This window comes from Poeciliopsis prolifica, unplaced genomic scaffold, assembly GCF_027474105.1.
Source record: "Poeciliopsis prolifica strain line A6 unplaced genomic scaffold, Auburn_PproV2 SCAFFOLD043, whole genome shotgun sequence".
In the NCBI taxonomy this organism is placed as follows: Eukaryota; Metazoa; Chordata; class Actinopteri; order Cyprinodontiformes; family Poeciliidae; genus Poeciliopsis; species Poeciliopsis prolifica.
Window position 1 is genome coordinate 3548760 of NW_026562418.1, and position 12748 is coordinate 3561507.

Consider the following 12748-nt stretch of genomic DNA (forward strand, 5'->3'; position numbering starts at 1 on the left):
TTTTAGAATCAAGCTAACACGTTTCTTTTTTTTGTTTTTTACTATGGAACGGGCTTTACTATAAAAGGTGAAGAATAATACAGAAATCAGAGTAATACATGACCAAAAAACAAACTTCAGCTCCGTTGTTTTTTTGGGTTTTTTTCTTTGTTGCTCTCCGTTTCATCCTGTCACGGTTGTTAGACAATATGAGTTACGCTGAGGTGTAGACGGGAACAGTTGGTGAAGGTTAGACCTGTCCGAATTCACAGCTTTTCTCTTCCGGTCTTAGTTTATTCACGGCCCTGGAAGGACCCGGACTGCGCAGACCAGTCCTTCCAAGGATTCAGACCTTGAATTCAGACACAGCTTAAGTCAACCAGCTATGATGTCACATTTTAGCAGGCTAATATGCATTGCTCAATTTAAATAGAATAGAATAGAATAGAATAGAATAGAATAGAATAGAATAGAATAGAATAGAATAGAATAGAATAGAATAGAATAGAATAGAAAAGAATAGAATAGAATAGAATAGAATAGAATAGAATAGAATAGAATAGAATAGAATAGCATTTATTGTCATTGAACAGGATTCAACGAAATTTCTATTGCAACTCCCGTGCAAAAAGTCAAAATATACAATATTAAATAAACAAACACACAATAATAATAATATATACAACTAAAATTAACTAAAGGCACTCAACCACACCAAAGAAGAAGCAGCAGGTCCAATTATGGTAAAGTGCAGATGATGTGACAGTGCAAGTGCAGAAAAATATGGCTGTGTGGGGGTGGGGGGTGTATGTGAGGAAATAAATAACTCAAATTTAAGACTGGACGGCTGGTCTGGTGTCCAACAATCAAGCACAACAAAAATGGACACTTCTGGTGTTTGCTTGTGGCTCTTGGCAGCAGATTTGAGTTTCTCGCGCTGCATATAACTCTCTTTATAACTTTAACCCCCTTTAGCGCCAAGCTTAAGTGTTGTGGGGTTTCTTTTGTTTTGTTTTTTTACACACAATGCAAGAAGCCTTAGATGAGCGGGCAACAGAAGTGAGCAAGTGGGGAAAACAAACTTTGTCCAGAATGAAATCGATGAAAGGGCACTTTGTCACGATGGACACAGCAAGCAGCTGGTATTTTATTTATTAATGTAAGATTCTGCTGGAAATCAATTTTGAAAAAAGGAGAAAAAGAAAGCTAGCCAGATGTATCCTAAAATATCCTTACTAACAAGCACATTTTTTATTTTGTATTTTAGCAGCTTTTGCCTGTCAAAAAACTGAATAAACAAAATCAGATAGTCCTGCCACAGCAAAATTTAAGACCTGTAATTAATAAGATATTTGAAGACTTTCTTGAAATGTGAGGACGCACTGTAAACACAACTATAACAAAAAAAAATGTTTAGGCTGATGCTTACCACCAAGCCAGAGGAAATCGTTGACTCCCCTGAGCAGCTCCACAGCCATGTGGTAATGAACCAGCGCATCTTGCAGCATCCCCGCCTGCAGGCACAGGTCCCCGACATGCTTCCTCATCCGCCCCTGGCAACGCTTCTTGTAATGCCTGGGGAAGGAAGTGACAGGAATGAGGAGGAAAAACATTTTTAGAACCGCTCCCAGATAAACAAGGTGCATCAACATGTTTAACAAAAGGACTTCTTTTGGCTCCCGGTTACTCTAGAAACGATGCTCTGAGTTTGTATAGGTGAAATGAGTTGGTTGGAGACAGGACAGGGGTCTTGTCTGTCGACTAACGTGGGATCTGGGCGACAGGACAAGGCACTAGATATTCTGTGACTTGTCGGTTTTTCTTGGAGGGAGGAAGAAGGGAGCAGATTCACCAGAATACAAGGGAAATGGAACTACTTTCATAAAATATGTAGAGAATTCTGCAGGACATGTAAGCTCTTCACAAACACCGGGGAGGTCAGGGGAAGAAAATGAAGAGGCTCAGCAGGTGGCTAAGAGCTAAAGAGGAAATACATAATAGAGAAGTAGGAGTGTTAAAACACAGACTCTAAATAAAAAGCTTTCAATTTCAAACAGAACTGCCTGGATAATTAAAACAATGCATGTGTTGTAAAAATGAAATTAAAAAGTGATGAGTTATTGTTAGATCATGAGTTTATATTTTCAGAGGTCAGTGCAGCTATAGGTTATATATAGAGACATGAGATCCTAAGCCATGATATTTTAGATAAACAAATATAATACTCTGGGGTTTTTTTGGGGGGCGGGGGGTTTTTGTTGGAAAGGGGCGTGTAAGTAATTTTAGAGTCAAAAATGTTAAAAAGATTTTACAGGTCTGCTTCGTTCAAAGAAAGACATCCGGGTTTTAGAAAAAAACAAATCTTTCTTAGAAAACGCTGCGTGCATTTAGGAAAGCTTCATAAATGAATGAAAAATTAATTTTGATGGAGGAAAATTTGTTTTTAGGTACAAGTCATAGGATAAACCTTGCAGGAGAAAGTAAAAAGCCAAATACATCATTAAATAAAGATGTATGCTTCTTTAGTTAAAGATGCATACATACATCTCCTACATTGGTCAAGCTGATTGTAAATGGATAGATAATAAAAATTTGCTACTAGATAGAAAGAGGACAGTGTCTAAGATTACAGTTATTTTTAACTTAGCCACTAGATGCCAGTAATTGTCACACTCTGACCATTTGAGGTCAAAAACCTTTTCACTTTACCAAAAATAAGGTCAGACTTTTCTTTTTTCTCTCTCTCTCTTGCGTCTGATGGTGTTTCCACATGGAGTGCAGCCAGAACACTGCTTCAGGAAAAGAGACAAACAATGCAGCTTTTTTTTTTTGGCTGACATTTTAGATTACAAACTTAAGTGAGGCATTTTACTCATTTCAAAGAGCTGTGCAAGCTTGAAAAGTTAACATAGTTAGCTGATGGCAGGATGCCATCAGCTAACTGCATTTCAGTGTGTTTCTATCATCAGCACAGGTGCAGCTTTTTCTAATTAGCAGACTAATTAATAAAATATAGCGGTGAATAATTGTTATTGTTTTGTTTTTTTATCAAAATTGTCTCATCGTGCAGAAGAATTCTGCATCACTAAGTGAAAACGTCCAAAGTTTGCTCTAAAGATGGACAGCTTGCTGAAGACAAGCAGAGTCTGTCTTGTGGTCTGATTAGCCTTCACTAATTATTATGCATGCCAATAACTAAATTGTACAAAGTAATAATGTGATGTAAAAATATGCACAATGTGAGACATATTTGCATGAGACAATTGGGGTGGGATTTTCATAAGCTTTCATCTTCTGTTTTAAAATGGATATGAAAGTTTTGGGTTAATCATTAATGTGGCAGTTTTGTTTGTTTTCTTCACTTTTTTTCCTCTGACATTTATCAAATAAAGGTACTACAATTTATTTGGTTCAGATGGTGTCAAGCGTGTGCAGCGGCAACCAGGTGGAAGGAGCATCTTGCCTACAATCAAGCACGGCGGTGGGAGTGTCACGATATGGAGGTGTGGGAAGCCGCAGTGGAAAATAATGGCAGCCACACAAAGTATTGACACTTTGGGAACGATTTGGACATTTCCACTTAGGGGTGCACTCGCTTTTGTTGCCAGCGATTTGGACATGCAAGCCGTATGCTGACTGCTTTATGTCGTGTCAAAGTGTCATATCTTCTGTGTGTTCTCATTTTTGCAAAATGCTGCGTATGAATAAAAGAGCTACGTTTGGTCAGGAGTCAGGGAGGAGCAGGGAGAAAGCATCACCAGGGTAGAGCCAGGCATGGGCCGGTTCAAGGCATGGACAGGTTTTCAAACTTTCAAAAATTAAAATAAATAAAGAAATAAAAAGTTCGCCATACCATTTCTAGGGAAAGTGTGTAAGTGATGAAGTACTGACCCTCCCTCGCCTGTTGCTGCGTCATGCTAATCAGCTAACTTAAAAGGAGACGACTACACTGCAAAATCAAATAGATGTATATCCATACAAGTGCATGTATCATATCAAAATAACAATATGTTAAATGTTTAAATAGCAGTTTTATAACTGTGATAATCAATAAGATGTGTTATTTTCGTAGCACTATCTGGTGTACATTTTGCTCTACTAGCAAAATATCTAGATTGTGATCAACACGGCTCCTATAAAAACTATTCACCCCCTCAGTTGCTTTACTCTTATTGTTTTATATATCAATCATGATCAACAAAATTAGGTGCTTTTATGTCAAAGTGAAAATGGATTTCTACAAAGTAATGAAAACATCTAACATAAAATAAGTGCCTCTGTGACTGACCTAATTCAACAGAGGTCCAACCAAATGGCGCTAGTGGTCTCACAATTAGCAGAATGACTGCAATAAAATTGGTTTTCACTTTGATATTAAAGGGGGTTTTTTGTGTGTGTGTGGTTTTTTTTCACACAAAACAGCCAAATTTTGTTGATCATAATTGATTTGGAAAAGCAGTAAAAGGAGTAAAGCACCCAAGGAGGAGAATACATTTCATAGGAACTGCATTTTGGTTCATATTTTTGCATAAGTTACGTAAAAGCTGGATTTCTGACATGAGCTCATGGCGCCCTGAGATCTCATACCGGCCCATGCCTCGGCAGAGCTAAAGTCTGTGGGGAAAGTGATTCACTTATGGAGTCTAAGATCTCACCTTTTCACACCCAACAATAAACTCACAGGACAGTATGGAAGAAAAGAAAAAAAAAGAATAAAGCAGGATAAATCAAACAAAAACAAATGCAGAGAAACAAACAAAAAAGGTAGATTTTAGAAAAAAAAAGAAAAGATGCCAGACAATTTTTGAAAATATAAGGATGACATAAAACACAAACAAGATTAAAGACATCCAGCTGAAAGTTGGGGTGTCCTGATACAATTTTCCACTTCTGATACAATATCGATATCGAAGCTTTGAATATTGACCAATACAGAGACTGAGCCAATGCGAATTGTACCCAATTTTATTACTTAATTTTACAGTGTGGAATGTTAGAAAAGGCTCATCAACTAGCCCTATTTTGAAAGACAGTTTTATATTCAGACCTTGTAATTCATTTATTTGTTGTTTTGTTTAATAATTTTTTTGGATATTTACAATGTCTTCCAGTTCCAGTGTAAAATGTTCATTTGAAAAAGTTTATTGATGTTTGAAAATGTGCCTTTACCATGACATAATTAACAATGGTCTCAAACAATATATTTTGTATCACAATAACTTCTGGGACAATTTATCATCTAGTAAAACTCGTTATGATGACAAGCCTTTAATTATCCAGCCCTAAGTTGGGTCGGACTAAAAGCTGGAGGAGAATTCTGAAGCGGAGTGCTGCTGTAGCGGTGCCTACATGGGAAATTTTAAATGCAAGCCCACGTAATCCGATACTCCGATTTTTTTTATATTTGATATAAATATCGGATCGGGACACCCCTAGATGAAAGTTCCATGAAATGCTGAGAATTCGGGATGCTGGAGAGAAGCGCTCACCTGCTGTCTGTGTCCAAACCCACAAAGTCCTTCTTTTCAAAAGGCACGCAGAGCAGCTGGATCTTGTCACCGGACTTATCCGTGGCCCGGTCCAACCGCTTGGACTCCAGGACGATAAATATGGACTCCACAAAGTCCTCGACCCTCCGCTCCACGTCGGAGCACTCCTCGAAGCCCGGGTAGAAAGCCACGTCGGTGCGCTGCTGCTCGGCGATCTCCCCCTGCAGGCCGAACACCAGCAGGCGCGAGTCGTACAGGGTGGAGCTGTACACCTCCTTCTGGCCGTGGAAGCGCTCGGCAGTCTGCGGCCAGTCTTTGGCCGAGTTGCATGTGGTGATGCTGATGAGGCCCACCACTTTGCGATGCGTCTGGAAGTCGCCCCACTCGTTGTTCTCGGGCAGGTAGTGGTGGCGGTAGCGAATGTAGAGGAGCCGCTGGGAGTCGCGGATGTTCACCTGGCTCACGCTGGCGATGCGCTTGTAGATCTTGAAGAACTGGTCCTCGGGCACGATGCCCACCGGCTGGACCACCACCAGCACCGTCTGGTGGTCCTCGGCACACTGCATGTAGTCTGGGACGCTCATCGTCAGACTGAGCTACACCTGGGAGGAACAGCAACCTAAACCTTAATCACTCTTAACATGGCATCGACTCGGTTTGTAAGAAACATTTTCCTTCCTTACGTCTTTTTTTGTTTCTTTTTGTGGTTTCTCAAATCACAACTGTTTTAATTGATGCGTTTTTAATCTAGTTTAAATTTTGACAAGTTTATAACCTAAATTTCAGAGCCTAAGTAATGAAAGAGTCCTATGCAGGTTTCCAGAAGCTGCGCATCGCTTCAAGGGAAGAAATCCCAGAGTTCCCATTGATACACCTGCTGCTGTGTCTTTCTGTTAAAAAGGAAAAGCGACTGCTAAAAGTGACAGCTGGAAACGTATCGCGCCGGGCAAATGCGATTAAAAAATAATAATAAGCAGGAACCGGATGTCATTTTGTGAGCTTTTGTATTATGTCAGCAAACAGCATCCATTCAGTGATATTCTGGTACCAATTACAAGACTCAACTAGCTTAGCTTAGCTGCTTAATAAAAGCAGACGCCGCAAACCGCTTTTAAAAAGCAACATTACAGAAGGAAGAAAAGCAGGACATTTAGGCGAACATACGTCTGGCCAAATGCATCGCTTTAAATGAGAAGCATTAGTTTTTTTAAACTGATATTACCTCAGCTGTTGTCTGTCAAAATTTACAGCTTCCGTCTTCGAGCCACAGTTTACTAACATCCGGTGAAGCAGTAGCAAAACATCCGGGAATATTTTCAAACTAAAAGCCCCAAACACGGTCGAAGGTTTTGTCAGTGGCACAAAGGCCTTTACATTTGTGTGTGTGTGTGTGTGTATGTCGAGCATATATTAATTATATCAAAAAGGGACAATGGACACCAGGAAGATGTCTGTTGCTTCTTTTGTAGGATATGTGTAAGAAATGTGGGCTGAGTTCTGTTCATGTTAAAACGATTGATTTGATCAAATGTAATGCCTGTTGCATGTTTGTTACTTTGCCCTTTATAGTGTAGAGCACATTGAGTTAAATTAGATGTTCTCGTTTGAGATGAGCTTGTGTTCCATACTTGTATTTGTTCTCAGAAATTATTTCATAATGTACTTTTAATCTTAAAGTCAATATCCTTGAATGCACAGTAAGTTTTGATGACTTCCTTCAGGTATCAAGATTTGAAATGGAACAAAGTTTACATTTGGCCCAGTTTTTGGAGTTGTGAAGACACAGTTTTTCCTTATAAGCCAATTAAAATGTTCGAAACAGCCAACCAAAACTCCACATTTAAATTAATCAAAATCCCATATAATCAATAATCCAAACAGATTGATTTAACTCTTTTATTTTAATGCATAAATCACTTCTCACAATCTTCTTGGAAGACAACCGCTTTTAAGTCTGTATTTTCTTCATTTTTTTTTGTTTTGGCCAACAGGAATTGGTCCAAAAAGCAACGCAGGAGCTCAGAATGGAATGTCTAAAGAATGATTCATAGTGAGTACACATCGATAATAGGCAAACATCTACAAAACAATACACAATCATTGTGAGAGAGAATCACAACGGACAGCTTAACAGATGCAATGAAGGCAGGAGGGGGTGCAAACATCTTGACGAAATCCTGCGAAATGTGCTTTTTTTTTTTATTTTATTTCAACCGAGTGATTCATGGAATAAATGCAACACCACCAATGGAATGTGGTGAATGTTCCCAGAGTTCGATAAGACTGAGTTATGATAACCAAAACATAAACCTTCAGCATGAAATACTCCCTTCTTGTTATTGATTGGCATCTTTTGCCCAGTCAGTGATACGCAGCCGCTACAGAAACCAGGTATGTGACAGATAGAAGGAGAGGGCAAGTCAATGCTAACACTGCAGACATGATTCGCATTAAGAGATCTGGTCTATTGGCACTAAGAGTGGAAGCCGGATGCAAACTTTAAGCAGACGTTTGAGATGTCAAACCAGAGGCCGTCTTTTAAAAGTCAAACCTTTGGATCTGGTTAAGAAACAGTCAGAAAAACGGTGATTTACCGTTTTGTTGGTTGGTTGAGGAGTTGTGTCAGTCAATGGTCTGTGTTAGGAGTATGATGTAATAAAGCGGATGTGGGTGAAGATGATTGGTCCAAAAACTGGTACATTTTTAAAAATTCAAAAGGAGTACTTGTAATAATACAGACTCAAGAATTCTGCAAATTCCGTATTTGTCTGGTTGGGTTTGCTTTGGACTTCAAGCTAAATTGACTCCATCAATTCTTAACGAATCAAAGCCATTATTCTTATACCACCTTGTCGTCCTTTCACTTCTAACCATCTTCAGCTAGAAGTTCAGTACTTAGAAAGACTTCTGAGTGCAAACATGATTGTGTTTTCATTACAGATAGAATGGACAGTTTCTCATTTGATTGCTGTCATCCAGTGGATTGGATTCATTAGTCTACCCGACTACTACACACTGATTCCTTCGGGGTTTGGTGTTCCTTCATAACAATAGTCCAACATATATAAAGATCTGAAAACAACAACAAAAACATAGAAATCGGATTAAGACTAACTTTGCAGTTAAGAGGGAACGTGTGACTTCTGATTGGTTGGATTGGAGATATTTGGCATTCTTCGTTATGGCGTAAAAAGTGAGCAGACGGCGTCAGTGGTGGACAGTGACATAGTGGAGGTCCTCCAACATGATGTGGGGGGGAAGGGGAAATGGTGGGAGGTGATGGCGGTTTAGAAGGGCGGGGCGAGACGGGTCGACGTCCCACTGTCCTCATGCCAGTTTCAGAAACTGTTCCACTGTATCGGCTTCAACTGCCTCTGAAAACATCTCGTAGTTCTGTGGAGGAGAGAAGAAAGGTTCTCAAAAAGGCAAATCAGAAACATTAACAGCTAAACACTAGCCATGTTTAAAACCTGAGGTGACTGCCAGAGATACATGTATATGTGTTTTTTATACTGATGTGGGCTTTCCTCACCCCACAGTACTGGTCTTCATTGAAGAATTGAGGAGGGGCCGCAGTGGGGTCCCCTGCTTTGCTTCTCATTTCGTCCCGGAGTTCACCACCCACAGAGATGTCGATGAGCTCGTACCGGATGCTTTTACTCTCCAGGATCCGGATGACCTCCGCTTGTTGAGACTTGACCTGGAAAACAAAAAATCATGAGCTTCAGTCAGAAGCACCTACTCGCAGCACCATCTGGTACCCACCCACTTCAAATTACCTTTGATGTAGTCACAGGTGTCTTATCGGTTCAAACAAATGGTAAAAGTGATGTAAACAACATCCCAGATTTGGTTGAAAAAGTTGCAACTTTTTCCACCCTTAATGTCTTGAACGTTGTCAACAAAACCAGGGTAAACTAACCATTTAGCCAATATTCAATTCTGAAACAAGGATTTCTATATCAAAGTGAACTGAGATGTCTCTCTCTTCTCTCTAATAAGATTCAGGGAACAGTCTGAACTAAAAGCACTTTCAACAATTTTCAAACATTGTTCGGTTCCTCTATGAACAGTCTGCTGTCACTCTGGGTCACTAAGGAAGTTGGATGTTCAAAAATGTGGCCACACCTCAAAAAGCGGAACAAACTCCAAAAAGGCCAAGCTGCTACGCATTTTCTTTAGAGTTACATCCTCACACCAGCGGATGAGGGGTAAAAGAGAAGCAGAACTGTTGGTCACTTTATCCAGGAAGTTCCCAAAAAAACTCACCTCTGGCTAATGAGTAAATCTAAATGGTTATTTGCTCAGCAAACAACTTTGATTTTTTTAAGGTTCTGGGTATCATAGTGGTAGAGAAAAAGGAACAACTTCCAGAAACGGGGCGGTTGGACAGATGCCTTAAAGCACATGAGAGGGTTAAAAAGTAATGAGCTCATAATAAATACCAGATGGCAGATAGTCTGAAAGCTGTCCAGTGTTTTTCTTTTTTTAACGTTGCTGCTGTATATGAAAAGATTAAAGCAGTAATGTTTAATGACAACCAATTTAATGGCACAAATCTCTTGTAATTATCAGCGACGACTGGCAAGAAATCAAAACCAACATCCAGAAATTAAAGATGTTAGTTGTGGAAAGTGATGCTGTACGGAGGAAGCATTTCCACTAGCAGTCAGTCTTGCACCTAATCTGGAGAAACATCTGACTGAAGACTGTTGCTGTATGCAGTGTTTGACAAAACGTTTGAGCACAACTTTTGAGAAAAGACATAGCTTCAATCGATCGTATTTTCATATTTGTGTTTTTTGCATTTATGTTTATGTAGGTATGACATCCACGTTGTGAGTTACAAACTTTTAGTAAAAGTTTCTTACAGCCTACTTCTGGGTTTTATTTTGGTGCAACACCCCGAGATCATCACTGGTTCCCATTTAGCCCTCTTTAAAAACTTCCTGGACACACCCCTGGGCAGCAGTCTTATTAAAATTTGTCTGTGTGTAGTGTGATAATTATTGATCGTTGTTTTTACTAAATTAAGTCAAGTTGTTTTTACGTCATCATGACCCATTTTATTTGCAGATATAGGTCTTAGCAATTCTTAGCAATTTAAGTTATTGACATGTTTAACACATTTAGTACCAACGTTCCTTGCAAATTTCTGTAACACAACTGAAAGAATCTGCTTGTATGTTGCTCTTCTGACAACAAAAAAGTATATATATATATATATATATATATATATATATAATATATATATATATATATATATATATATACACACACACACACACACACATATACACACACAGAGAGGCAAGAATAAGTTTGGTTTTTTTGCAATAAAAACTGCAACCTAATTCGGCTACCGCAATTTTACAGGAGGTACCAAGTGAATGATTATATGATCAACTACACTAACAACTTTAACTAGCTGGAACATACATATTGATAGTATTTTTGTTTTTCAAACAATCGTCAGTTGTCATTGCTTCATGCTGCTCAACGTGTTTCACGTGCCATAATTCATAAGTACGTATTATTTGGACAGAATCGTGTTACTGTCGTTTCGTTGAGCTACACGGTGAGCTTAAAGTGGCTATTTTTTGAATGAGGTTTGGTGCGGATGCATGCGCTCACGAGTCGAGTGATTTTGTCGGGTCACGCCAACCTGAATGACTCGACACTGAGCAAAGTTTAGTGGTGAACAGAGAACAAATACTGCTTGCTAATTTGTTGGGGGAGAGAAACAAACAGCCCAACCGAGCTCACGAATTCAGGTAGGGAAATAAAGACACCTGCCGCTCGTATTGCCATTATAATTAGGTGTCGAGGAACACGACACATAAAGCTTGACATTAAATGAATGAAGCAACACACAAAAAAAAGCGCTGAAGCGCATAGGCCCGCTGCACTGTTAGTCAGGAGGAAGCTATTACAGATAGGGTGCTGGGTGTGTCCGTTAGACTGAACCATTGTTAGCGGCTCCCATCAGGGCTCAAGACTCGCATTCAGCGGTAAACGGGTGAATTCCAGTCCGTCTGACTTACCGTCCGTGAGGCGGTGACGGTGGTATAGTACACTTTGACGCTCATCGCTGCACGTTCTGACTGACACTTTCTTCGTGCGTCCGCCGCTTGCAAATAGCTTGCACTCGCTCGCGTCAAGATGAACCGGGATAGCTCAAACCGGAAGACGGCAATGCCACGACCTCTTTCAAAATAATGGTTCGGTTAAGGCAAAAATAATAAGAAGAATAAATGTTATTAGAAAATCATAATTATATAAATAATTTAACATTGCTGTCATACTGGAAATTTAAGTAATTGCACTTTCCATTAATGTTAAAATAATAATTGACAGAAAGACAGTAACAGCTGGATCTTCCTCTGCGAACAGATTAAACAACTCAGGAACCAAATGAGGCTTAAAATTGCTCAACAATTCAGCGTGATATATACAATTAAACATGATCCTGCCCAATGAACCCCCAGCTTGACCTTTGTCAGACATTTTAACTGTAATTGCTCACATAAGTGTTTCAGGCGCCGCATAAAACACAATGACAAATATCCGTGAAGTGGTTTAATGCGTTGCAGATTTTTTATTTATTTATTTATTTATTTGCCTCATTGCATTTATTGAGCTGAAATTAAATGTAATGATCAGAAGTGACTCGCACTGAGTCACAAAGGAAGAATCTGGGACAGAGTCCAATGTTCCCTTAATTCTGCTGATTCAGGGGTTTAGATGAAGAGCAGAGTCTAACCTGTTTGGACCGGGCCATGCCAGCAAACAGAAGGACAATTACTATAGAAAACTGACTACCATTTTCAATACACACATTGCTTCAGGTCCACCTTTAACAATGCAAAATGCATGGAGACCAATAAGACAATGCTATGTCTCGTGTGGTAATATTCTCATTGAACACTGGGGGGCAGCAGAAGGCAATTTCTTCCAAAACTGTGACTGTTTAATGAAAAAGTATTACACCCCCTCACAGACTGCTTTTGCATCTTTCTATTTTTTCCAGATCAATATCTTCAAACTACTGAATACAAATTAAGATTTTTTTTCTGAGGGAGGGAGATGGGGGGAACAATCTCAACAGTATGAAGTTGCAAAATCATCACTGACAACATGAAGTAGGTGAAAAGATCCAAAAAAACAACAGTACAAGGTCCAATTTACAGAAACTCAAGATCAGATGAGAAACAAAGACTTAGATATTTACCAGCGTGGAAAGAATTTTGTTGCCTCTAAGGCATTTGGACTGCAGTGAA

General features: G+C 39.4%; 2 protein-coding genes across 4 annotated transcripts in view; both read right to left on the bottom strand.

Moving 5' to 3' along the window:
* Positions 1–6754, bottom strand: part of trappc9 (trafficking protein particle complex subunit 9) — a 156453-nt gene extending 149699 nt beyond the window's left edge. For 2 of the 3 annotated variants that reach the window (XM_055055945.1, XM_055055944.1), the window contains exons 1-3: positions 6691–6754; positions 5469–6070; positions 1409–1554 (exon numbers count right to left, since the gene is read on the bottom strand). In XM_055055945.1, coding sequence (XP_054911920.1) covers positions 1409–1554; positions 5469–6052 — 730 coding nt within the window. In that variant the 5' untranslated portion in view covers positions 6053–6070; positions 6691–6754. Of the gene's footprint in view, positions 1–1408; positions 1555–4634; positions 4666–5468; positions 6071–6690 lie in introns of those variants that run through there. The other variant, XM_055055947.1, reaches the window with a different exon arrangement.
* A 596-nt stretch (positions 6755–7350) lies between these two features.
* sh3bgrl3 (SH3 domain binding glutamate-rich protein like 3) lies at positions 7351–11639 on the bottom strand. Its single transcript, XM_055055968.1, has 3 exons — positions 11513–11639; positions 9001–9168; positions 7351–8861 (listed from the first exon to the last, which is right to left on the bottom strand). Exons 1-3 carry the CDS (start codon positions 11555–11557, stop codon positions 8796–8798), a joined length of 279 nt encoding a protein of 92 aa, XP_054911943.1. The 5' UTR covers positions 11558–11639; the 3' UTR covers positions 7351–8795.
* Positions 11640–12748: the final 1109 nt, after the last annotated feature.